The 27,472-nt window shown below is 41.4% G+C and overlaps 1 protein-coding gene across 3 annotated transcripts in view; it reads left to right on the forward strand.

Annotated features, from left to right (window-relative positions):
- Positions 1-26,320, forward strand: part of LOC105940222 (bifunctional 3'-phosphoadenosine 5'-phosphosulfate synthase 2) — a 28,255-nt gene extending 1,935 nt beyond the window's left edge. Inside the window, exons 1-12 of one of the 3 annotated variants that reach the window (XM_012882705.3) lie at positions 5,083-5,237; positions 8,067-8,181; positions 8,276-8,511; positions 9,432-9,570; positions 9,690-9,808; positions 14,964-15,077; positions 15,192-15,303; positions 15,985-16,190; positions 18,107-18,242; positions 19,632-19,900; positions 23,343-23,572; positions 25,426-26,320. In XM_012882705.3, the coding sequence (XP_012738159.2) occupies positions 5,211-5,237; positions 8,067-8,181; positions 8,276-8,511; positions 9,432-9,570; positions 9,690-9,808; positions 14,964-15,077; positions 15,192-15,303; positions 15,985-16,190; positions 18,107-18,242; positions 19,632-19,900; positions 23,343-23,572; positions 25,426-25,567 (1,845 nt within the window). In that variant the 5' untranslated portion in view covers positions 5,083-5,210 and the 3' untranslated portion in view covers positions 25,568-26,320. Of the gene's footprint in view, positions 1-5,060; positions 5,238-8,066; positions 8,182-8,275; positions 8,512-9,431; positions 9,571-9,689; positions 9,809-14,963; positions 15,078-15,191; positions 15,304-15,984; positions 16,191-18,106; positions 18,243-19,631; positions 19,901-23,342; positions 23,573-25,425 lie in introns of those variants that run through there. The other 2 variants (XM_036126447.1, XM_036126446.1) reach the window with 2 other exon arrangements.
- The last annotated feature ends 1,152 nt before the right edge of the window (positions 26,321-27,472 follow it).

Here is a 27,472-nt window from a genome sequence, read left to right on the forward strand (position 1 = left end):
CTCGTGGCAGATGCCTGATTATTGCTACTCACTAAGTGGTTATCTGGCCGCTGATCTTTGCTTGTGATTTTCCCTTACCTGGACCCACTATCAGAACTCCTCCATACCACACCAGCACCACACACCTGTCTGTCCATCCTCCAATTTTCCGCCACCATCACCACCTCCATCTGGAAATAACCTACACTGCTCACCACAATATGCCAACCTCAGCTCCCATGGATGTGCTTACCTCTCCCTTGGATATTCACCATCTCCTCAAACAGTAAGAATCAGTTTTCTCCTCCTCATCCTCATCGGTTCCCCCCGATTCTTTGACTCTCTGTTAACGATTAGCTCTTTTCCTCAGTGCTTTCCTGGATCCCTCTCCTGAGCCCCTGAGAAACACTAACTTAGTGGTTGTCAATAAACCATTGGTTGTCCGTAGTCGTTGCCTGCACACAACAGAGAACGGCGAAACGACCAGAACATGAGAGAGCATGAACACAAGCATCCCCTCATAGCAAAACAGACACACACAAAAATATTCACGGCGCATAAGTCTAAAGTGACAAAATCAAAGCTCTGCAGATCAAAGCAATGAAGAGAACAAGATGATTAATAATTCATAAAGGTATCGATCAAACGAAGCACTCAATACCTCTGTGAATCTTAGTTAACTGTAAAGTTAAATGTTGCTAAATGAATCATGAGGTGAGTGGGCAACCTGACTAACAGCATCTTTGTGGACTTTGTGTTTTTGGTGTCATGACAACAACTTACGTACCCAATATTAAGGTATTAGAACTCTTTAGTTTAATCATTCACGAAGGCACAAAGGAAGCTTGTCAGGATCCCCAGGGGTTTAATTACTTAGCTTTCAGTTCCTGGGGATCCTGCAGTGCATGTTTTGCACTGTTTTAGTATTGTTTATATGTAAATTTGGTTCCTGTCGTTAGCTGTTTTTTGATCCTTATTATGTTAGTAGTTTATTCGTGTTTCTGTTTCATCCATATTTTTCCTGCCTGCGGGTCCTCAGTTTACTTGGTTAGGTTATTCTTTTATATCTGGTAATTTATTTTGTATTCCTGTTAGATTGTGCTCTCCTCCTGTCTCTGTCAGCTCTTTCCCCTCTCTCTATCAGCCTAACTGTCTTTACTCTTCTCACCTGTGTTAATTTCTCCACCTGCTCTTACTTCCATTTTCACCCCTACTTAGACAGTCAGTTCAGCCACACTGTGTCATTTCCTCTCTTATGCTCCCTATGGGGTAAGATAACCTTCAATAAAAACACATGCAAAGGTCTCTGAATTTATAGTTATATCGACTGTTATGTTACCCCATACTCCTCGTCTTTCGGGGTTTTGTCACCTCCTGCCTTGCCTTTAAGTTTTACTGTGTTTTTCAATAGATTGTCATTATTCATTCATTATGTGGCTCTCTGGTTCTGGTCTGCAATTTGGTCCATCGACAACCCCACAGGTTATGACGAAGCTGTGGTAAATTTTAAGCAACAAAATGTCTCTTTTTCACATTAGTTAATTAAAATGGTTAAAAGATTTCACCAACAAGAGAAGAGCAGAGAACAAAAGTAATTTACAACACATAACAGACTGGTTTGTAAATTGAAAGTTGCACATCTGTAAAGACACTTTTTAGTTGCTTTTTTAAACAATCAGTCCCTAGCTTTCCTAGAAAACTCTGTTTTCTGAGGACATACATAAGATTTACTTCTCTGGTTCTTGTATTCTACCAATAGAGCTGCTAGCCCACACAAATTTTTAGCTCAATTTAAATTCATTTATTTTTTATTGAATTGAATTCAATAAACAGCTAACAGACTTCCCTAAAGAGGCTATATCTGGCTTTTTTGTTTGTTTCTTCTAAGTAAAAACCTTCAATACAATGTCCCTACAGCTCCATAAGGCTGGTGGGCATTTGTCAAAGCACAGCTCTCTAAAATTTCCACCCCAGCATTTCCACGAAGTGTGGAGTCTGACTGGGTCACTGCAACACCTTGAATCTTTTCATTTTTAGTAGTTGTGTTGCAGATTTACTGATGTGCTAGATCCTTTAGAAATACATGTTGAAAAGGTTTTTTACTGCATTTATTAATGTGTTAGTAATTCTGTGTGCTTGTGTTACCAACATTTAACTTATATTGACAAAATACATGCATTTCCCAAGATGTTTCCAAACATGGATCCTCTGAATTACTTAAAACCGTCCCAGCAGCAATCTATGTAGTCATTAACTTCTTTCTCTAACTGGAAAACATCCTTTATAAATCCTTAAAGAAAAGCCTCTAAATAAGCTCTGCCTGGTCATTTATGTATAGCTATTGAAGGTGTCATGTCCGACCCAACAAGCATGAGCATTAAAAAATATGAAGCTGGCATAGTAGAACCACAAATGGAATAATCTGGTGAGAACAATTGGCTGGTTGATAAACAACTGTAAGGGGAGCAGGAATTAACTTGGAGACTGATTACAATAAGTATTTCAAGTGGACAAAGGGGACCCTAATAAAAAAAATGGACACAGATCTCTGGAATACCTGAAACCATACAGACAAAACTAAAAACTCCTATGGATCATGATGATCGTCGGACAGCTCGTACTCAAAAGAGATCAACGCATCTGTGGCCTGTAACGGCTTGTTAATTTTTTTTTCTCTGGCTACTGAAGGTACTACCATATACTGAAGTCTTTGGATCTGTTCAGTCTCAGCGCAGTTCAGCGAAACGTTTTTTTTCTTGGTCTGGCTTGTCTGCTGTCTTTGTCCTGCTACTCCTCCAGATCGCAGTTGTTAATTAAGCCTCATGGGCCGCACCTGCGAGCCGGCCACCTGCTTCAATCAAGCTCATCCAAAACACCTGTTTCTGCTACGGCGACCAGATGTCCTGATTTACGTGGGACTGGGCCGCATTTTTCACTCCTGTCCCAGTCACTCTCACTCCTGTCCCGCATCTGACTGGGTTTAAATTTTAAACGGAGGGGCACACACTCTCCTCCTCAGATAGCGCCAGATTATTGAAAGCTTTTAGCTAGTAGATGTCCTGCCTGTTATCACGTTCTGACCACTACTACGGCTCACGCATTTCCCTGCTTTGCGTTGTTTTCTGGTCCACCACTTTGACTGTTTCCATGACCCCAAGCCTTGCCAAGCCCCTGGATATGTCTGCCCTTCCCATTACTGACCACCTGTTCGTGACCCTAGCCTGTCTTCTGCACTTTGATCTAGCCTCTGCTGTCCTGTCGGCCACATAAAAAGTCTCTTGAATTCATTTTCCTACTGATTCTGATGCTGAACTTCAGCAAGTCAGCTTCAACACATGTCTAAATGTACTGAGTTTATGCAATGTGATTGACTGAGTAGCCATTTGTATTATCTGGTAACTAAGGCGTACCTAATAAAGGGGCAGGTATAGATTTAGGTAGAGTGTTTAGGCTGCTGCCAGAGTCCTGACAGAAACAAAGAAAATGGATCTTATTACGTTACTAGTTCTAACATCGCTGCAATCACTTTCTATTTCTCAAAGAACACATTTTAAAATTCTGCTATTGGTCTATAAAGCGTTAAATGGTCTTGGGCTGAAATAAATTTCTTTGTCGCTTTGCATGTATGAACCACGTAGACCCCTCTGGTCATCAGAGAGCTGCTACTTAACCGTTCCCAGAACCAGAACTAAACAAGGGGAGGCAGCGCTTCATTTCTATGCCCCTCAGCTCTTGAACAAACTCACTAAAAACCTGTGGTGTGCAGAAACTGTTGACACTGTGCTAAAACACGTTTATGTAGCCCACTGAAAATTTTAGTAGAAGAATCTAATAAACTATTCGCCTGATCACTGAGTGACTAAAGCATGAGATGGAAGATGAGATTTGGATATAGATTAAAAATTACATTTGGACTTGAGTTTGCATTTAAACAGGTTCAGACATATAAATAATGTACATTGTATTAAATCAAAAATAACACATGGAGTTCAGCAGGGTTCTGTCCTGGGACCAAAACTATGTTTATAAATTATATATGTGAAGTTGTTAAAAAAAATAAAAAATAAAAAAAAAATAATAATAATAATTATTATTATTATTATTGTTATTGTTATTGTTATTATCATTATCATTATCATTATTATTATTATTATTATTATTATTATTATTATTATTATTGTATCTTGTTTGCTAATGATTCCAGTCTGTATTGTTCTGGATTTTGAGTTGCACTTGGATACAGTGGGGACTGAAAGTAATATGATGTCAATAAACTATTATTAAAACCTGGAAAAACAGATATATCTGGTAATATATATATATATATATATATATATATATATATATATATATATATATATATATATATATATATATATATATATATATCTGGAAAAGAGTGGCAACTCAAAATTGGCTAATTGTGGCTCTGGAACTGCAGGCTGCACGCCCCTGATCCTATCTCAATATGGCTGGAGCTAAACATGAAACAGCTTAATTTCAAAATTATTGTTAACGTAAAACTGTAAAGGTAAAAAAATACAATTGGCCCAAGTGACCAATCAGTTACAATATATTTGTCAGCATATAAATTTATATATATTTAATAATAAATGCATTTAATATCATCTCTTTAGTTCGGGGACCAGGACCAGTCCTACAGGGGCACTGGCCCCTGTCTAGAACCGCCCCTGCTTACATGCATAGTATATTTTAAGGAAAACCCTTTTGTTTTCTGCTTGTCTAGCACTTGTGTACTGTCAGACGTATATTTAAAAAAACGCTCAAATCTAACTTTTTACAACAGTGTGATGGCTTAGGCTACTGTCAGGTTTTAGTTTGTTCTTTAATTCATAAACGGACAACTCTAACTTCACTTTGTGTGAACTAGCGTGTTTCAACCAGGAAGCAGCTAATGATTTCTGCCACTTCCAGCTGAATTAAACGTGCCACAGTTCATCTCGACAGCAGAGCGCTGAAAATTATGCAGATATTTTAGACGCAGGAGGATGAGGGAGGTGCCGGGGGCAGGGCCTGCAGACTGCTACGTGTCTTGAAAGCGTTTTTTTTTTTTTTTAAAGCCTCCTCCGGCTTAAAGGCACCCGCTAGGAGAAAAAAAAAGTTTGGTGGTAAAAAGTTCTCGCCGTGCTCAAACGTCCAGGCCCTGCGGCTGTCTGCGTGCGTGAGGAGCGGTTCGAGCCCGGTGTCCAGCTGTCCTTCGGTGGAGAGAAATGTCCGGAGTGAAAAAGCTTCGTACGGTGAGTAGATCTGGAGATAACGGTGAGAGAGGGAGGGGAAGCGGCGGAAATGCGATCCATCGCCATGGAAACATGAAAAAGGTTTTTTGTCCCACCGGTGCATAAGTCTTGCCAGACTCCCGGGACTCCTATAAAAAAAAAAAAGTATGCGTCAAGCCACTTCTTCATAGCTGACCATCGGAAGTGTCCTCCTTCCCGGTGCTCTGACTTCCAGAGCCTGTCTGATCATCGCGCAGACAGAGAGGCAGGTCACAGATTTCCCTGCTCTTCTTTTACCTCGCAGTAACACTTGGAGGGGATTTTTTTTTTTACGCACAGCCGTGTAGGATTCCCGTGCGCCCTCGCCGAAGGCCCAGGTGTGATGTGCCACAGCTTCGCCTCTGAATGGGCCGGTTGTAGTCGGAACGTATCCATGTCAGGCCGGGCCGCCGCTCACATAGGGTGTCTTGTGAAAAGGGAGAGAAAGGAGCCACTGTGAAACTGTGCGCAGGAATGCTGCCAACTTGGGGAGAACATGCCTTATGTTGAGATTTTTAGCCAGACAGGCATGATCAGCAAATGAATCCGCGGTTCTTCAAAGTGTGTCTGTTGGGACACTTTTTTCTGCAATCAATGAATGAATAAATAAATAAATACAATTTCAGTCTGGTGGAGCTTTATATACAGCTGTAGTTTCTGGAACTGATGTTTGAGTCACCTTTCTAAGGAAATTGTGACACACTTGATTTCTAAACTTCTAACGGAAAAAGAAAACGCTTTATGAGCGCTACTTTTTTAGAAACTATAACTGGGTCACCGTGTGCTAAGCAAATACTAAATAAATCCACAGCTGTGAAATTAATAAGAAACGACAAACTGGAGATAATTGTGCAAACATATCTTCAATGCTCTTGTCTTGCCCTCATGCCTGTGACAGACCATCATTGGCGTTTTAAAGAACTACGGAAGCCCAGAGAGGCAAGAGGGGGGAATCTACCAATGTTCTTAAGTCTGATTAAACATAAATTATATGTTTCATTACTTTAAAAAGGTATCAGCGGGTTAAAATAATAGAAACTTTTCGTTTTCCAGCGACAAAATATTTATTTATTTATTTATGCAGACTAGAAAAAATATTGTATTGATTAAAAAAGTGATCATACTTCTTTTTTGATTGATTGGGAAAATTACGTATATATATATATATATATATATATATATATATATATATATATATATATATATATATATATATATATATATATATATATATATATATATATATATATATATATATATATATACTTGATAAAAACAATCTTGGTTTAGCCAATATGTATGTAACTGTTTCTTAGAGAGCATTTTGTTTTATTTGTCTTAGCCCAAGACTGGGCAACGTTAGTGACGCAGCTCATGTTCAGTTGTTCGGCATTTAACTCTTTATCTACTTAACAACTCTACAGTATTACTTCTCAGTCAGCTCTTATACAACTTTATTTATAAAGCACTTTAAAAACAACACCATTGACGTGCAATGTAGAAGTACCCTTGCCAGCTCTAGCAAGCAGAATTACAATTAAATCTATGACCAACTAATAAAACATCAGAATAATAAAGCTAATAAAATGATGTAAAATAATAACATAAAACATATATATGTATACTAAAAGATAGAAAATAAAAAACAACTTCTCAAAGTAAGTAAAAAGCCGAGGAGAAATAATGTGTTTTAAGAGAAGATTTAAAAACAACAAGTGAGTCAGCCTGTCTGATTTGCAGTTATGTAAATTATAGAGATTGCATGGCTCTCACGGTGATAAAGAATAGACAAAAAAATAAAAATAAAAATATGCCATCCCCCTGAGTGAAGATTTTTACTCTCTGACAGTCCTTCAACCTTTAGCATCACTGATATCCTCCAAGAGAGGATAGTGTTTAAAATGAAAGTAGGAAGAACAGAGATGTGCTATGGAAGAGTGACAAATAATGACTAGTGTGACTAATTGGGGATTAAAAGTGATTGAAATGTAATGATGCTGCTAATCCAGAACATGTCTGGCACGGTTTTTCGATAAATCTTCCTGCTTCACTGCAGCTGAAACACTCTGGGGATGTGTGACGTGTCATTGGACTGGATTTTTCAGAATCAGTGCTGTGTTTGAACGTGAAAGGAGGCTCTGTGAACACATCTCCTCCGATGAGCAGCGAGGTCCTGCTAGGGAGGAGCAGGGCGGAGTGTGGTAGGCTGTTTGAGCGCTTGGATGGAAAGGTTGCAGGCCTGGGGAAGAAGGGAGACTTGGTGGTGAGGGCACTGCCACATCATCTCTGGGGCAGAGAGCAGCACACTGGACACATTGTGCCGTCAGGCCGAGTTCCCTCCCTGCAGCTAACCTTTCTGCTCTTTTGGTTTCCTTCCTCGCTCCACCCGTCTAGAAGTCAGAAAAACTTTATTTATTCACACGTCATAAGATAAGATGCCTGATCTTAAGGTGCCAAAAGATCGAAAAGGTCATTATCATTATCATTACCTATACTCCTCTTTCAGTTGACCGTGTTAGACCAGTCTTACTGGAATAATTCAGCTCTGTTTTATTGGCTGTCGTGTCAGGGTAAACTATGAAACTGGCAGGCAGATAAATCTAACCACACAGTGAGCCATAGGCGTTACACTTGATGGAAAAAAAATGCTGTTTGGTTGTGTTCTTTTCACTGTGTCTGGAGCGCTTTCGTGTCTGAGAGAAGCCCCACTTGGTTAGAGATCAAAAATATAGAGGATTAACGACAAAGTAAAGAAAAAATGTTCATATGAAAAAAATAATGTCCTCTAAGTTTGTTGTTTTTCTATTTCAGGACCTCAACCGGTCAACCAACGTGGTGTACCAGGCACATCACGTTAGCCGTAACAAGAGAGGGCAGGTTGTGGGCACTAGGGGGGGCTTTAGAGGGTGCACCATCTGGCTCACAGGTTCACTTATGCTTAGACTTCCTTCTTGTTCACTATTTTCCTCTTCCCCCTCGCTTCAAATTAATGTGTGTTCTGTGTTAACAATCCCTGTTAGGTTTGTCTGGTGCTGGAAAGACGACTATTAGTTTTGCCTTGGAAGAGTATCTTGTGTCCCACGCCATTCCGTGCTACTCACTGGACGGAGACAACATCCGCCACGGCCTAAACAAGAATCTGGGCTTTTCCGATGAGGACCGGGAGGAAAACATCCGGCGTGTCGCCGAAGTGGCCAAACTCTTCGCCGACGCCGGACTCGTTTGTATCACCAGTTTCATCTCGCCTTTCACCAAGGTCAGAAAACGTTTCTGCACTGTTGCCGCATGCTGAAAACATCATCCAATCACTGGATTTATTCGAGGCTTAAGGTTTTGACAAAAGGGGAGGAGGGGGGGCGTAACACAATAAAAAGGAAATACACTGTATGCTTTCCCAGAACTTGTAGGTTACTTTGCCGATCAGTTTATAAGGCTAATTTAAAAACAACAAGAGCTGACCAAAGTGCCGGTGGGTTCCAGAGCCCACCCCCCAAGAAAGAAAAAACGGCTCACCTCCATATGGTATATGGCTTTTAACTAGTCAGACGACCTCCAAAGCGCTTCACACTACAGTTTAGTCATTCACACATTAACACCCTGACGGTGGTGAGCTATGTTAGTAGCCACCACCCTCTGACCGCCGCCAGCAGGCAATGCGGGTGAAGTGTCTTGCCCAAGGACACAACGACGACGACAGTCAGAGCGGGGGATCGAACCAGCAACAATCCTGAGTGAAATCTGTTCGCGTGTGGTGTGTTGTGCGTGCCGTCTGTCCGAACACCACACGCTTTTATGAGCAAACCTGTTCCAGCTACAGTTTTCTATCCTTACACGCGGTGTCTCTATTTTTAAATCTTGCCGTGTGAAGCAGCCTTAACCAGTACGTTTTCATAACAGCTCCACAACGTTTATTGGCAACTTCCAGAAATAATTTTAAAGTTTAATAAAAGTTACGTTAATGTGAGCGAGGTAATTAAGTATCTTCTAAGTTCTGGGAAAGCACAGGTGCTATTATCTAAGGCTGTCAACAACATTATAAGCCGTTCTGCAGTAAAACCTGCAGTCAGCCAACTATTGGCTGCAGATTTTGGCTGACTGCCACTAAATGAACTATTGTGAACTGGATGTAATTAAAGGCTACATGTTAATAAACGTTTGTGACGTTTGCGTCGGTAGGACCGCAATGAGGCGAGGAAGATCCATGAAAGCGCCGGGCTGAAGTTTTTTGAAGTCTTCGTCCACGCTTCTCTCGAAGTGTGCGAGAGCCGGGATGTGAAAGGGCTTTACAAAAAGGCCCGAGCTGGAGAGATTAAAGGTCCGTTTAGCGAGGCTTTCTGCCGCTGTCAGATCTAAAACCTCTCCATCCTATGCCCTATGACCACAAACCTGTTTACTCAACCTGTTTATTTCAGTGCTTTGAAATGTGTGTCGCAGGTTTTACAGGGATCGACTCAGACTACGAGCGACCAGAGGCGGCGGAGCTCGTTCTGAAGACCGGAGAGCTCACTGTGAACGAATGCATTCGTCAGCTGCTGGAGCTGCTCCAGGATCAGGTAGGTTTGGCCCAGCAGGAGTCTGGGGGCTTTTTAGTGAACACTCCCCTTTGGTCAGTTTACGTTTTCATCCTCCTGAAGAGCTGCTATAGGCGCGCATTGTTCTTAGGTGTGACCAAACGGAGGAACCACCGTGAGCACATGGAAGAAGAACGTATATCCCAGTTTAAACAAGGTGCTCCCGGATGTTACAAAGCAACTTAAATATAACCAAGGAGGCGCTACTGTATGTCAGATGGCTCTGACAACTATCCATCCATTATCTATACTCATTTAACTCTGCAAGGTCATTGGGGGGTATGGTGAATATCTCCAGCGAACATCGGGCGAGGTACGCCCTGGGCAGGTCACCAGTCCATCACAGGGCAACACAGAGACACGCAACCATGCACGAGTACTCTCATCCCAAGGGGAAATTAAGCGAGACCAATTAACCTAGCTGTCATGTTTTTGGACTGTGTGGGGAAGCAGATGTACACAGACAGAACCCGTGCATGCACAGGGAGAACATGCAAACTCCATGCAGAAAGCCACAGGTTTGGACTCGAACCCAGAACTTTCTTGCTGCTCGGCTACCAGCTGCACCACTGTGCAACCCGCTCTGAAAACTGGAGGATTTAAAAATTCAACTCACTAAGACACTCGCGCTGATCACGGGTGTCCTCGGGAGTTTAAGATGTTTAGGTCAGAGGAAAACTTTGTGACCGCCTACATGAAGCTCAGAATGCTGTGGCTGCCTTTGTTCTAAAATGCTCGCTTGACAGAACACGCAAACAAGAAAGTAAGTGGCTGGGTACTGCAGTTACAAACAATGGCTATGTCAATGTGAATACCAGGTGCTACTGATATTCAGACAGACGAATGCCTACTAGTTCAACAAACATAATCCAGATCTTTGTTCATTAGGCCGACTGTGTTGACTTAAACCTACCTCAAATGCAGCGTGTGTTTATCTTGTGAAAGACTTGCCTCATTGTGCTTCATTTCACTTTCAGGAAACCTGTCTCGCTGATATTTGTGAATGGTTTATTTAAGCGGTATTTCATCAGACTTTCTCAAGGTCTTTTTAACAGTAATTACATGGTAATTTTTAGTCTGATGCGTAAGAGTTGTAAGCAAAATGATTTCTTCTTGTTTATCAAGTCATTCAGATATAAAAATGTCTGACAAACTCAAAGCATGAGCCCCTGTTGTGACGACACTCGTACGTCTGACCTTTAGTCACCAGCAGCTTTCGTAAAAACACAATTTCTTGATTGAATCTAAAGGCATACCAAACACAAAATAATTCGACATGTATAAAATGCTATTTCATGTGGGTGCCATGGTACAGCCTGCTGATAAGATGAGATAATATGTCAAATTAAACAACTAAATAGAATCCCCATTTTTGTTTTTCACAAATAAAGCAAATCACACACTATGTTTTAAACAGTATTCTATCGGTGTTAAATATTCCTGTCCAGGACTCTTATTTGTTCAGAATAAATGTCTGTTTAGCACCAAGGATTATTAAGGTCACTTTGAGGAAGACAATAGCAATGTTATTTTTAATGGATTTCTATTCTTTTCCATTAGAGAATAACGTTTAAACATCAAGAAAAAAAAGTTGAAACACTGAGAATAAAGTTAAAATAATCAAAAATAATGAGCATAAAGTGGAAATGTTTTAAAGAAAAGACTTGGTACAGCAGCTGGTGTTTTCTTTCCTAGCAGGTTTGCCACGCATCAGGATGCTGACTAACGCTGTCCATCCGCAGCGTTTTCTCCACTAAAGTGTGAAGTTACCAGCTACAATGTACGGCTGTCTTAGATCTTTGTATCGTTGTCATATTGACTTTATTGTCAGTATACATCATTTTGACTTTTTTGCTCATCATTTTGACATTAACCATTTTGTTAGCGGCTTATGGTTAGCCAGTCACTGTATCCTTATGCTGCCTAGCAAGCTATCTGAAAGTGGTGAGGGGATTTCTTTATGGTTATGTAAGACAAGCTATCTAAACTCATGACGATTTATTTATTTTTTCTTTTCAAAAGTATCACTCTCAGATTTTTGCGGCAGATAGCTTTTTAGGCCTGAGGGGATTTATTTATTTTCTTTCACTTTCCGCATTTCCAAGCACGCTGCACACTGTGCTGCCATGGTCAAGTTCAAGGACTGGAGAAAAAAAATGAATAAAATAGGAACAGCCAAACTTCAAAGTGGAGTTTTTCAGGAGAGCCACGGAAATCATTGTTTGTTCAAGCCCAGTTGAAAAGATTACCGGAACGTCTCGCTCCTTTGAAGCAAACTGTAAAGAATAGGGTTGTTTTTAAAGTTTTGCACAATTAAGTGTGTATGTGTACCATGTGTTTTGCAGGGATTGTTCGTGAACACTTGCAAGACAGGAAAATTTATCGGGAAATAACTATAAGATCCTTTAAGAGTCCAGGTTAGCATAGTAGTAAAAAAGATTTTTTTCTTTTGCATAATGAAAATTTGAAAAGTCATACAGACAAAATAAGTTGTAAACATCCTTCTTATTTGTCAGATGCAAAATCTTGTTTCTTAGGAGTAGGCACAACTGCAGACATACCACACAAATATATGTACTTGAATTGTAATAGTCAAACCTGATTCTTCTACCTGGGCACCAGCTTTGCTGGGCGATAGGTTACTGATTAAGTAAAAATGTAAACACTTAAATTCTTGCAGCCTTATTCACGAGACGGGGTTTAAGTCAACAAATATACTGCTGCTTCACCGTGATATGCTGGTGAAGATTCCCAGTCATCTGAGAAGCTTCACCGTGATAAACCCATTTTATCAATTTGCTTATTACGTATATATAGTTGTGAGAAATCTTGCTGTGTAGCTTTACAGTGTAAAAAAAATCCCTGTTTTGACTGTAGAACTCTAAAGGGACATTTTATATGCGAGAACCGAAGGCCACTGAAGAGGATTAAAGGCATTTAGAAAATGGATGAATGGGTGAAACTAAGAGCCTGTTGAGATCTGCCATCAACAGGGCGGATTCAGTTACAAGTACGCAGCTTTGATTACGAGCGTTCCCACAAACCGCTCAAATCCAACTTTGAATAATCAGATCTCTCCTATCGGGCCTGCCTGCCAGTGGGTCAGTCAGCTGTGGAATAAACAACAAGTCTACTCTTTAGCCCTGGAACTATATTAACACAGTTCACATTCCCCCGGAGAAACATTCATTTATGAAATTCACTACTACAGAAATCCTGATCATATTGATTATGTTGCTTACAACATATACAAGATGATAACGAAAGGAGTCAAGACTACGCTGAATCTCAGAGATTCAAGTGCTGAGGGCTTCGGAGGGCAACCTTGCCTCCGAGATAAATTCTCACGGTATTTGTACATTCACAACCATGCGAGAATTCATCTTGTACCGCTCCGGCTTTAACCGCTCGTGTCCGAACCAAAAACAGTTCGGGCCAATCTCGTTGCAGTATTGAGTTTTAAGGCGGGACATACCACTGCAACGAAAGCAAGAGCTGCTGAGTCCACAGCCGAACCAACATAAACATGGCAGCGCAGGAGAACGCACGCGTAGCGGGCCTCTTTTGTGATCCACAGTTTTTTTCTTTGATAGAAGAACAGCAAAAAGTGCTTTGACTAGGTTGCCTCACTGGGATTTCTCATGACCTCTGCTGCTTACGTTTTAATTTGATACCACGATTGGCTAAAACCAACCTTTGGTAGGCGGGCACAAAGTGTCAGTTCGTCCAATCAGATCAGGTTGTCCCTGAACGGATTCCAGTGGAGCAGTCCCAGATTGATAATGTGCAGAACTAGAGTGCTACACATTATCAATCTGGCTGGCCAGGTTATTGAAAGGCTGTACCCACACATAAAGTCAGGGGAACAAACGTAAATTGTGTTTTATGGCTTTAAAACAATGTAGGGGTTGTATAAAATCACAAATCTAGATGGTCGTTGTGTGTCGTAAAGTAAGTTGCAGCGCAAGAACGTTTTATTCATTAAGGAAATATGTACTTACACGATTCAGGTGGGTGGAGTTGATGCTTCAAACGAGAAGGGTTGGTCTTGGTCTCTGCCATAATAAACTGGGACTTCTTATGGTAGCGTGATTCTGGTCTGACAACAGTGAGAACAGCTTGAAATACCCCATTGAGGAGAAAGTTATAAAACAGCTTGGTGGCAAGGAGGCCTTTCAAGCTTTTTTTACATTATCTTTAGGTGTTGAAGGCACCTTACCACTACATGGAAAGAAGGGACGGATAACTGATATCCAGAAAAACAAAACAATAAATGCTCATTTAAGCATGTTTTGTAACATTTTGTAGTGGTACACTCATCAGCCTGGTTGCACTACCCAGATAATAAGAGGTATTATTTTTTAGTGGTAAAAACCTGCAAAACATTTCATGTGCAAACCCTTGGAGATGAACTTTGGCCTTCTTTAAAACCGAGGATTACGTTAGTAAGGTCGAGTTTATGGAAGTTATTAGCTTGGTGTTGTCAGCAGAAAGTGGGGAAGGGCTCTGATTTGTAGATGTCAGAGGAAATCGGTTCTGAGCCAATAGGGAACTCCAATGGGAGGGTTAGGGGAGGGAGTACTGTTTTCAAATGTTTTAAATCTAAAGAGGAAGTAAGGTAACAGGAGTAGAGACAGAGGGAGCTACAGGTGTACAGCGGTTAATAATATTGCATTATTAATATACCAGGCTTCAGAAATGTAATAAACTGAGCCGGGCCTTCATTTCATCATAGCTTCAATAGTCTGTCTGATAACATGTACGAAATGGTTTATTAGTGGGGAGGTGATAAGATTAAAAAAGATTATGAAAAGCAACATTTCACTATGAATCTTCTGGAAACTTTTGGGGGCATACACCTGTTGTTTCAGCTGAAAAGAAACGATTTTAAAGCAAATAATGTTTAGTGGTGCAAAAGAAGACAGAAGGAGAACAAATCCTGTCCCTTGCGTTGTCGTGCCAGCTCCTGTTTCCTACTTAGGTCTGTTGACTCTGTGATCTAGAGATAAGCTGGCTGCCACCCTGCTGTTCTTACACCCTGTTTCAAATGATAAAAAAGCAAACAAGGTCTCGTGTTGTGAACACCTGCGAGACAAAATACACGATTTCCCATCTTTTCTGCCTGTGGTGTCTGCAGAATATCGTACCGAGCGAGGTCATGGAGGAGGTGAATGAGCTCTTTGTCCCGGAGAACAAGCTGACTCTTGCCGTGGCCGACGCGGGCGCGCTGCCCACCATCAGCATCACTAAGGTGATTCATATGTATAAGCTTGGTTTCATGGCGCATGAACCATGCGTGATGCAGACGTGCCTCAGGATTGGTGGGTTTTCATAACGTTGACGATGAACTGTTCTCCATCCTCAGCTGGATCTACAGTGGGTGCAGGTGTTGGCTGAAGGCTGGGCGAGTCCTCTGAAGGGCTTCATGAGGGAAAGAGAGTTCCTCCAGGTCCTGCACTTTGGCAACCTGCTAGATGGTGAGAACAAAGACTAAACTAAGACACACCGCTGTTTTGCTTAACACTCACTGCCTTAAAGGCAGGCCTCAGTCCAAGAAAAGCAGCATTACATGTGCACATGTGCATGCAAATATACTTCTAGGCAGTTTAGAAGCACTTAAGTAACTTAAAATGTACCTACGGCATTAAGCAAGTCATTAAAGCATTTGTGTTTTTGTTGTTTTCTTCCATTTTACCACTAACGCATACATTTTTGGTTCACTCTCTTGCTTTTGCTCATGGTGTTTTGAGCTGCACAGAACAGAATCAAATAATTGTTTTTATGTCTCATTTTCCTTTTTCTTTGCTTGTTTGTGATTGACCAAGGAGTCCCTGAAAGATATATGTATTACCATGAAGATAGCCTCAACTTCAGAGTTTACTTTTAGGTCAAGCTTAATTATCTTTTGCATTCTTTAAAATGCCTGTTCCGTAAAAAAAAGTGTTACCCCCCCAAAAATGGGTAAAAATGACATTGTTTTTGTTGAGTCTCTGTCTTCTGTGTGTTTTCCATCTTTTGGTTGATTCTCATTCGTTTGTGTGCTCTAACAAACCTCCAAGGCCAGCAGCTCTAATTTATTTAATTTAGCGGTCACACAGTGAAGGGGTCTGAGAGTAGGCTGTAATGAAATTGACCGGTATTTTTGTCTCCTGCTTAAGGCGGGGCCATCAACATGTCGGTTCCCATCGTGCTGCCTGTGAGCACCGACACCAAGCAGGAGCTGGATGGCTGTGCTGCCGTGGCTCTGGAGTACCAGGGCTCCCGTGTGGCTATCCTCAGGAACCCTGAGTTCTACCCACACCGCAAGGAGGAGCGCTGCGCCAGACAGTGGGGCACCACGTGTCCTCAGCACCCGTACATTAAGGTGATCAGGCACCAGCTGCCCGTCCTCGGCATTCACTTTGTACTGTATCCGCTCAAGGGGTGGTGGGTGGTGTTGAGGAGAAGCTGGAGGGAGGTGTGATATGGAGCAGTATTTTTACTACTCGCCCGTTTCTTTTGCTTTCGATTGGTCGTCAAAATATTTAATGGGAAACAGTAACTGCCCTCATAACCTAAACTGGTTCTGCCACCTTTGACGACAACAACTTGCATCGCCTTTTTGAGTTGCTCATCACCATGAAGCAGCTTTGTCCAACTGTTGTGTAAGATTTTAATTTAATTCAGACAAATGCAGGGCTTTTCGACCATGACCAGCTTGTTTCAGGCAATTGCAGGCATCTCAGTTTAACTTAAGTGTGGAGAATGACTAATCTGACTCCGCCAGATGGATTTGCTCCACATATCCATCTGGAAACCTTCCGTTGAAGTAATTTTGGGAAGGGGCGAAAATACTGGTTAGCTGATTGGCCTATGTTGGTGATAGACGGGCCAAATAAACCAATCAGATCAACGAAGCATATGACGTACTAACAGCGACGACGAAAACACAACCACAAGCTCTTGCCGAAACCAGTCGGGAGAAGAGCAAAAACATCTTTTCCTCTGAGAAAAGCATCCAGAGCAGTGTTTTGCTCTTCTTTCAGTGAAGAAATACTCTGTAATTCCGATAAAACTTGCTCGATAGCCACGCTAACGCTAGTTTCATCGGCTGAAGCCGCCATGTTGTTTAGACTGAACTGACACGCTTCCCGTTGCGTCACACCTCAACCCGCCTCAATGCCAACGCTGATTGGACGTTCGTTTGGTGAACTGCTCCAAATTTTCTTTAACGGAGAGTAGCCAGACTGATCTGCGAGTGAAACCTTGAAAGCTCGCAAGATCAGGATGGTCTCATGAGGCTAGAGAATGACAGCCCCCCCCCCCCCCAAAAAAAAAAACTTGGTTGCTGTTGTTTTGTTTTTGTTTTTGTTTTTTTGTTAATGTTATTCAGAGTTGGACTTGCTGATGTGTTGTGGATCATCGTCCTGCTGCATAACCCCAGCGTTTTCGTTCAAAAGCCAATGGCCGGACATTCTCCTTCAGGGCTTTCTGCTAGAGAGGAGAATTTACGGCTCCATCAATTAGGCCAAGTCCTCCGGGTCCTGAAGGAGCAGAGCAGCACCCGGCCATCAGACTGCCATCACCGTGTTTAGCTGTCAGCTAGATGTTCCTTTTTCTGAAATGCTGTGTTAGCTTTACACCAGATATAATAGAAACCGTACCTTCCAAAAAATGACACATTGGTCTCAACAGTCCACTGAGTATTTTCCCAAAATCTACTGGGTTTCATAAGGATGTTTTTCCGAGTCCTTTTTGCTCAGCAGTGGTTTTTGCCTTGGAAGTCTTTCATAGAGGTCGTTTTTGCCCAGTCTCTTTCTCATTGAATCATGAACTCGGACCTTAACCGAAGCAAGTGAGGTGTGCAGGGCCTTAAAGGTTGTTCTGGATAATTCTGTGACCTCCTGGATGTTTCGTTGAGGTGTGAGTCTTTTTGGTCGGCTGGCCTCTCCTGCTTAGGTTCACCGCGATTTCATGTTTACTTCGTTAGTGGATAGTGGCTTTTGCTGTTGTTCGCTGGTGTCCCAAAGCCTTAGAAATAGCTTTGTAACCTTTTTTTTTTTCATACCGATGGATGTCAATGACCGTGTTTCTCCTCTGTTCCTGGATCTCTTTAGATTAGGGCAATTTTGAGCACTCTTAGCCTACTTCGTGTCGTCACACAGCTCCTATTTACGTAATTCCTTAATTTTACAGGTCAGTCAGTGATTAGGCTTGGATGTCTTTGTTAATTTAGCAGCACTGTAGTATATCCTGAAAAGGTAGCCAGTCTCTCACAGGTGATGTATTCTCATTGTGCAGATGGTCATGGAAGGAGGTGACTGGCTGGTGGGCGGTGACCTGGAGGTGTTGGAGCGGATCAAATGGAACGACGGACTGGATCAGTACCGCCTCACTCCTAAGGAGCTCAAACAGAAGTTCAAAGACATGCAAGCAGGTTGGAAAGTCAAAATTACTGTAATGGAGTGAACAGACGATTAGACATAAAACATTGGCAGCAGCACTTGTATAGCGCTTTACCAAGCCCTGAGGTTGCTGCAATGAAATCTTTGGTTGCAGGAAGATGAACTAACACAGAAAAATGTTGAAAAACTCGACCTTTAATTTGAGTCAAGTTTTATCAGTATGTAAAAAAAAAAAACAAGATTTCCTGTAGCTCCTGTAGATGAGATTATTTGTGTGGTGAAAAATTCTTCTAAAAATGCAAGTGAAAGGCTTTTTTTATTCATACTTAAGACTGCCACAGCGACAAGGAGCCTTTGGTTTCTAACTAAAAACACGCTTAGCCATTTATTGAAAAGGGAAAAAAACAAAAGAGGCCTTTCAAATAAAGGAGATGTGTCCTGATCTTCATAAATCAGGGAATTGACACAAAAAATGGTTCCTAAGCTCGCCTACACCTATATCCAGAGCACTAACCGAAACGCTTAAAACGACTTTGGCTTTGAGCGTCAAGCCCGGACAAGGACCCAGCCTCATCTTGTCAACATGCACAGTGAGTAAGATCGTTGGGGTGGTTAAAAAAATAAGTCACCCGAATGCTCACTGTTAAAAGAAGGCAGCCAAAAGAGAAGGAGAACAGTTTACCTTCAGGCTTCTGGACACCTCTGTACCAGGCAGGCCAACAAGTGTGGAAGGCGTTGCATACGTGGCTTTTTTTTTATCCCAGAGATTAAATTTGGTCCCTTCCCTTTCAGAAAAACAATGGAGAAAATCAAAAAGGTAAACGGTAAATTTAAAGCTGCATGATCCCCCTCTGATGTGCGAGGCTCTGCATTATCACACAGTAATGAACAAATAAATGTCTCGTTTCGCTGTGGTTATCACTGTAACACTTGTGCTGTGCCCAAAACTGTTCAATATAAGAATTTACCCAACAATACGGAGTGTTTTGGAGAGAGTTTGCGGTGCTGTGATTATTCACGAGTGAAAGCATGTTTTATTTTTATTTTCAGGACTTCTTTGTATTTTCTGTCCTGTTAATAAGCGTTCAAAGCACCAAAGTCTCGTGATGGTTTCTAACTTCTACAGCATGTGAAACTGCATCCCTTTTAAGTTTTATAGCAGTAATCGATAAGCTGCAGTGACATTTCTGGCGTTTAACTGGATTTGTTTATAGTGAGAAAAATGAGAGCCTATAATCCTAACCACGAGGCACTGTGAAGCTGAATTTATGACCACTGTCCATATGAGTCCTTTGAAGGGCATGATCAGCGTGTTTGCTGTGACTTTTATTAACACGTTCACTCGTCTTCAAATAAATGGACTCCCAGACGCCACAACATATCATCTAGCGACTATAACAAACAATTTATTTTTTTCTTAGATGCAATTTTCGCGTTCCAGCTGCGCAACCCGGTCCACAACGGCCACGCTCTCCTCATGCAGGACACCAAGCGCCGTCTCCTCGAGCGGGGCTACAAAAAGCCGGTCCTCTTACTCCACCCTCTCGGGGGCTGGACCAAAGACGACGACGTGCCTCTGAGCTGGAGGATGAGGCAGCACGCCGCCGTCCTGGATGAGGGCATCCTGGATCCGTCCAGCACCATCGTGGCCATCTTCCCCTCACCGATGATGTACGCTGGCCCTACAGAGGTGAGGAGTGACGGTTCAGCCAGAGGTTATTATCAGTCACTGAAACTGTTTTGTTTTTAGTTTAGTTTATTAGTAAAGGGGGACTCACCCGCAAAATCAACTTATTTTGTAGATAAACTGTATAATCTTACTGCAATTCTTTTACATTTATATTTGAACTTGTTTAGTTCGAGATTGGTTGTCTTAAAATTGTCTCAGTGCTGCCCTCTTTGGGTTGAATTGAGGCTATTGCAGTTGAGTACATGCTTTCGTCATCATATCCCCGCATATATATATATATATATATATATATATATATATATATATATATATGTATCTTTCGTCATCATATCCCCGCATATATATATATATATATATATATATATATATATATATATATATATATGTATATGTATTTATATTTTGGTTTATGCCATGGTCGTTTTGGCTGTAAATACGTAGGCTTTGGGAAGACCAGTATGCAGTACAGGTGGCCTGTAACATTGTTGTTTGCCTGCCAATTTGGGACCCACACGGGATCTGCAAACGGATTTAGACCTTTGTACCACGCAAACCATAAACCCATGGTGCTATCTAGTGATTAGTTGAGTTACGTTTGCTTTTATTTTGATTGCTAGGTCTGTTAGTTTTCATCGACAAATAGTCACTACATAACTAAAAAAAACCTGGCCCTGGATCTTATGGAAGACTCAACGTTTTCAAATCTGCTGAAACCTTATGGACCGATGCGCGGATGGCAGCGTTAGGTTTGTTTGATCCATCGGCTTTGTTCTTTAGAAGCCGATCAGCTGGAAAGTTTACCTCAGCCACAAACACGCACGCCCGATTCTGTAATAAAAGTGGTATGTAGCACGATTGCCAATGCTGGAGGGAAATGGCTGGAGTTTGACAATAATAATCAATGTGAACATACAAGTTTGTCAACATGAAGATGAATAAGATGAGTATGGTTAATATAAAACACCCTGTTTGCACAGCCAGTGGACATAAAAGAAAGTACAAGCAGTTTAAAGTGTTTGTGTCAAAATAAAAAAAAGACGTTGGATGCTACAAAAGCACAGCTGGCACGGATGGAAGTTTCATCCAAGCGGAGCATTACATTTACAAACAAAGGCTTAATTTTTTTTTTTTATGTGAAATGTATCAGGATTAAAAGGAGCGCTAAATGTAGACAAGCAAAATGAATAATGGAGGAGTCAAAGCAGTAAGCCGACTCAGTGAAATCTCTTTTTGCCGCGTTCTTTCAACGTTGTCAGGATGCAAAGGAGTTAGAAAAAAAAGTTTTACAAGTTTGCCAATACCCTCAGATGAAATGGAAAACAAAAGGAACTCTTTGAAAATAAGATGATTTTTTTTTTATCTGAGCATGTCAACCTGAGCAACTCCATGTGCAACCAAATGCAGATGATGATGAGGATGATGATTAACCCAAAAACAATGTTGAAGATGGAATAAGGCCTGAAGACAGCGCTTCCGATGGGTGCTCTGCTATATCAAAGTCAAGAACGTGCTTTCAAGTGTCCCGCATCCCCTCCTCTACATTGGCATAAATGCAGGGCCTCGAAAAGACCGCTCTGCTGGAGCGCTTCGCAGCACTGGAAAATAACCTTCAGTTCAAACTGAAATTGCAGGAGGAGAAGCCAGAAATGAAGAAGAACAAATTTAAACAATCAAAACAACGCAAGGAGCAAGTTGAACTAGAGGCTGAATTAGTGGCTGCAAATGCAAAAAAAAACCTCCCGTTTTGGAAATAAATTCAGTGTGGCTCAAAACATTCGGATGGCATGAACTCATATAGTGACCCAATCTGTGTGCCAATGTATTTTTTCCGGAGCAAAACACGTCAAAGCGCCTTCTACTATCTTTGAACAACCGGCTGTCCTGCCAAAACAAAAGTCAGCAAGTTAAAGTGCTGCAACACCACACAGTGCCTGCGCCCAAAAATGTTTTCAAACACAAAACAGAAATACAAACGAATCGTCAAAACTGCATTATTAACATTATGCAGAGGTTCTGCATATTCAGAGCTCTGTCTTGCCACCCAGAATTGTTCCTGTTTTTAACAGAGACCCCCTTCGATACAAAGCATTTAAAAGACTTTTTGAGAAAGGCGTGGAGGCTCAATCAGCTGTGTGTGACTGGAGTGCACTTTGTGGCAGAATACACCAGGGGGCAGCCTAGAGACTTTGTGCAACCTACCAGCCTTTGCCATCAGAACTGGGTTATCTCAGAGCCAAAAGGCAAGGCAAGTTTATTTGTGTAGCACATTTCAGCAACAAGACAGTTCAAAGTGATGTGCATGAACAGAAGATAAGAAAACATACAGAGGAAAGTACATTACAGTGTAGAGAGAAGTTGGTCTACAAACTTAATCTAGTTATGTTTCAGTGAACTACAACAGTTTAAATTGAACATTAACATTTAATGGCAACTCTAAATAAATATTTATTTTTTTAATGCTGATTTAAAAGAACTCGGGGTTCGAGCACTTTTACAGTCTTTTGGTGAGTTTGTTCCAGATACATGGAGCATAAGAACTAAACGCTGCTTCTCCGTGTTTGGTTCTGGTTCTGGGAATGTAGAGTAGTAGTGTCCAAGTCAGGAGTCCAAAAATGAATACAACCGTGCAGACTTGTGCATTTTTTTTGGACCCGGGAAGCACAGGCACATTTTGCACAGGACGTTTGGCCAGAAAACTGCAATTAAAAAGACAAAAGAGCACCTATTCTGTTGCAAACAATCAGACTTAGACAAACACCATCTTTGGACTACAAGTAGCAGCACTTGAAATGATTTCATTGAACTTCCAGATGTTATGACACACACACACACACACACACACACACACACACACACACACACACACACAAAAATGGCTGTTTCAAAGTGTAACGTTGCACAACCAGAGGATATTAACAAGTACCTGCAAAAACATCAAGAGCCACAACATAGATGCCGATGTAGATTTGCTAATTGGCACCGACGCAACCAAAGTAATAAACAGTCAGGACGAAGGAGCCGAGTTGGATGGGTCATTAGCGGCTCGCTTCGGAGTGAAAGGAACAAGACAGGCTGCTTCCTGTCGAACGTCTGGGATCATTGCTGATTGAACGATACAATCGTGACTTCTAAAAGAATCACAAGCGCAAACTGAAATGTCCAGCAAAGATATGGAGTTTATGAATATTATAAACAACACATGACAATTAATTGATGGAAATGATTGTATCACCCTTACCCTTTAAGGTTCAAAAACTCCATTGTACCCGAGTGTCACTTAATGGAGAGTAAGGGAAAAGTGGTGTTTATCTAGCGCATCAAGTGTTTATTTGAGCTGCATTTGCTTTTAGTTCGGTCCCTCTGACGTTTGTTAGCTTTCATTGCCAAACAGTCGCAGCAGAAACTGCGTGGGGCTGAGCATCAGTTTTGGATGTCTTTCCAGGTGCAATGGCACTGCAGGGCCAGAATGATTGCCGGAGCGAACTTTTACATCGTGGGCCGCGATCCAGCTGGCATGCCTCATCCTGTGACGAAGCAGGATTTGTATGAACCCACCCACGGAGGGAAGGTCCTCACCATGGCCCCGGGCCTCACCTCCGTGGAGATCATCCCCTTCAGAGTCGCTGCCTACAACAAAACCAAGAAGGCCATGGACTTTTACAGCGCCGAATGGTGAGCAAAGAAAGATTTTTACCTTTTACTGTTCAGTCTCTTTCAAAAGTATTCACTCCCCATCTACCTTTTCACATTTTATCATGAAGTAAGCACGGTTTTTATTGGGATTGTATGTGATTGGACAAATCAACAGCGTGATATGGAAGAAAAATGGTTCATGACTTCTTTTTTCTCTCTTGTGTGGCCTGCTTTGGTCTTCACTTCACTGAGTCAATGCTTGATAGGAAATGGATCTTCAACGGGGATCCTTGAAGGCCAATGTCCTGCAACTATTAGGTGCACCTGTGTCCCAGCACTGCTGAATCAAAGTGGTCGGCTCATCATCAGGCCGTTGCACAACGACATGCTTAGCTGGGCCATTTGATTGAGGTATTCTGAAGTAGTGTTGCATCTAAAAGTTGTAGGACGGTGGCTCTCTGCCAGGTTTCTACATCTAGAGATGAAAAGTGTTGTCAGCTCTTCTTTGCGAAACAACTCAAGCTCAGGCTTGACTGGATGGAGAACGTATACGAGTCACGGTTTTCAAGTCTTGCTGAAGGTTCTTGCACAGATTCTCACGTACTTTAACGTTACTTTGAGCAGAACCTCTCCGTTGTTGATTGGGGTGTATGTGTAGTGTCTTTGTCCTGCTGGATGCTCATCCTCTGCCCCAGCTTTAAGCCTTCTTCAGGCCCCACCCGGATGTTTTTTTTCCTGCTAAAGGAACAGTTTCCCCACAGCATGAGGAGGCCACCACTGTGTTTTGTGGTGAGGATGGTGTGTTCAGTGTAATGTGATCTGCCACACTTCTTTTTGCTTTCATCGGACCAGAACACCTTGTTCTGCATGTTTGCAGTGTCTCCCTGACCGCGTGACTTCCTAAGACTTAGTCTTGCACCCACAAATCTGGCCTTTATGGAAGAGGACAAAGACTGTTGAATTGTTGAAACTAATTGCTGTCACGTCAGCAGCTTCTTCCACCTGAACTGGTGATCTCTGCCGCTCCTCCAGAGTTACCATGGACTTCTTGGCTGGCTACTTCTCCCATTGTTGCTCTCCTTGCCTGGCTCGTCAGAGTTTTCTGGCGGCCATGTTTTGTGAGGCTTGCGGTAGGGCTGGGCAATATATCGAGATTTTAAAGATATCGAGATATTTTTTTTTTAAACGAGCTACAACATGAGACTATGTTGTTTCTATGGAGATGATATATGTTGCGTTATTAATTCTACTTTTATGCATCGCGGCTGTTTCTCATATTTATCTACAGCTGTTTGTTTAAAAAAAAAAAAATTGCCTGTAAGCCATTAGGGATAAAGCTTTAATTCAGAGATGCCTTTTTTTACAATTACTTTATGAAAAGAAAAAGATACCAAGATAAAAATCGTATATCGGCATTCAGCCTAAAAATCTACTATTTTTAGGATATTATTTTTGCTCCATATTGCCCAGACCGTGCTTGCAGTCCTTTCCGTTTCCAGATGATGGATTGAAGATGTTCAAAGCTTGGGATCGTGTTTAATGACCTAACCCAGCTATAAGCTTCTCCACAACTTTATCCTTGACCTGTCTGCTGCGTTTCCTTGGTTCCTTGGTTCTCTGGGGAACCTCTGATGCCTTCACAGAATAGCCGGATTTATCAGAGATCAGATTACGCACCGTTTTCACTCAGTGGCTGACTTGTAAAGGCAGTCGGTTGCACTGGATTTTAGTTTAGGCTAATTATGGAGGTTCGTCAGGTATGAATGCTTTTGTAGGAGACCGTAAATCATAGTCTTGAGTTTAGCTAAACCATCCATCAGTTTTTATTTCTAATCTAACAATTCTGCTTTCTAATGCCATGTGTTTGCCACTGGGATCCTTTCATTTCTCAGTCACGCAGATTTCGAGTTCATCTCCGGGACCAAGATGAGGAACTTGGCTCGGAGCGGGGAGAACCCTCCCGATGGTTTCATGGCCCCCAAAGCCTGGAAGGTGCTGGTGGAGTACTACTCCTCTATTCAGAAGAACAACTAATCATTTCTCAGTCCTTGCTCAAATTATGAGCTTTATTCTTAAACTGGGGCAAAAATATAATGTACACTATCTTTCCTTTTGGGAGTATTTTAGTTGGAGTGGATTTCTATAAGCAATGAGATATTCTTTCAAGGGTTTATTTTGTTTGTCTATTTTATTCTGACATTTTAAAGAAGTTAAATGATATTTACATTCCTATGAAAGCACATTAGTGTATAAGTCCATCATTTGTTCAAATGCATATTAACTTAAGCTATATATTTTAATAAATTAAATTTAAAACAAGTTTTTTTATGTTAAAGTTTAGAAGCATGTGCCAAGAACGGGAAATTGTGTTTTAATATTTACATATCTGAAGGAAATAGGGTTGTTTTTAAAAATAGATTTTAGATTTGCATCATTTAACAAGACTATTATACCAGTGTCTGTGATCTGAATGTAGTTGTGTCACTGCATACAATGTCAACCTGTCTTAACATGTATGGCTGTTTTTATAATGTGAAAAGTGCCTTTTTCCTGTCACGCCGTTCAAAAAAACTGTAACTGTTCATTCTTGCTGGCATTTAACTGTAGTTTCTTTCCAGTGTGTGTGGCATTATGATGTGGGCTTGTTTACTGTCTAAGAAACAAAGAGGGTCTTTGACGTCTAGCAATAAAATAAAACAAAACGGTTTCTATGAATCACAGACGGATCCCTAATGATGGAACATTGTGTACCTTACAATAAAGGAGATACCTCAGTCTTGAAATGTCTGTGTGCTTCTGGTTGTGCAATTATTTGGCAGAGGAGCAAAGGTCAAAGTGTAGCTCATTCAAGGGCCGGGTAGGAAAAAGGTGCAAGGATGCCATCTGCTGGGGAAGGCTGAGAATTAAATAGGGCTAAGAGCACGGCCAGGTTTCACTTAAAGGCTCCAAATTCAACCAGTACACTCATCGCGTCAGATGCATGGATTTCTTGCTGCATCTAATCCATATTCGTTGGGGGGGGGGGAGAACTGACTTGACTATAAATGACTTTGCTAAATCCTTTAAAACAGATTAAAGAGACCCACAGACTTCTTAAAAATAAAACACTTGTCGCTAGGCCAATTAAGCTGTCCGGTAAGCTCGTTTCTACAAGATGTCCCTTTATGAGGAGAGCTGGTGTCTGTTGTAAGAGGCAAGACTCCTAAATGGCTTTACACTGGATCAAATCATTTATTCTACGAAGGTCCGGTCAAGCCCTTCAACATGTTCCAGGTAATCTGCTGAACTGCGTGTGCAATAAAAAAACAACAAAGTGAAATCTTCGGACTGTCTCCAACATATCAGGACATGGAGCAATTTATGTGCATACACCTCTTCTATATAACAACTGTTTCACTAAATGTCCAAATTTCAGTTCACAACCTTCAAATACCCTTAGGACATAATAAATGATTCATTTTGACTGCCACCACTGACTTTTTTTTAGCATATCTGATACCAAAAGTGATAGTAAGTAATGGACTAAAGGAATAGTTTATCATTGCTTCAACTTATCATACATTTTGTGATGATTCACATTCATAATTCAAATAAGTAAATTTTAGTTTAATTCACAACAAATATCACCAGAAGGGACTTTACAAGACAAAGAATCCCAGAAATAGCAGTGAAACCAGATATCTACACATAGTGTATCATAAAACATATAATCTGTTTTTTTCCCTTGCTGTCTGAGATTTAAATGAAACTCCTAGAATCCAGATGCTTACCTTTATACAGTTACTATGTGGTAGAATCCCCATTTAAACCACCACTTGTGTCAAACATTTTGGGTTTCTTTCCACAAGCTTCCAACGATAGTTTGCTGGAATTTTGTTGCATCCCTCCTGACCAGAACGATGCACCTGAGTCAGGTTTGTGAGCCACCTACCTCACAAG

This window comes from Fundulus heteroclitus, chromosome 22, assembly GCF_011125445.2.
Source record: "Fundulus heteroclitus isolate FHET01 chromosome 22, MU-UCD_Fhet_4.1, whole genome shotgun sequence".
NCBI classification, from domain to species: domain Eukaryota; kingdom Metazoa; phylum Chordata; class Actinopteri; order Cyprinodontiformes; family Fundulidae; genus Fundulus; species Fundulus heteroclitus.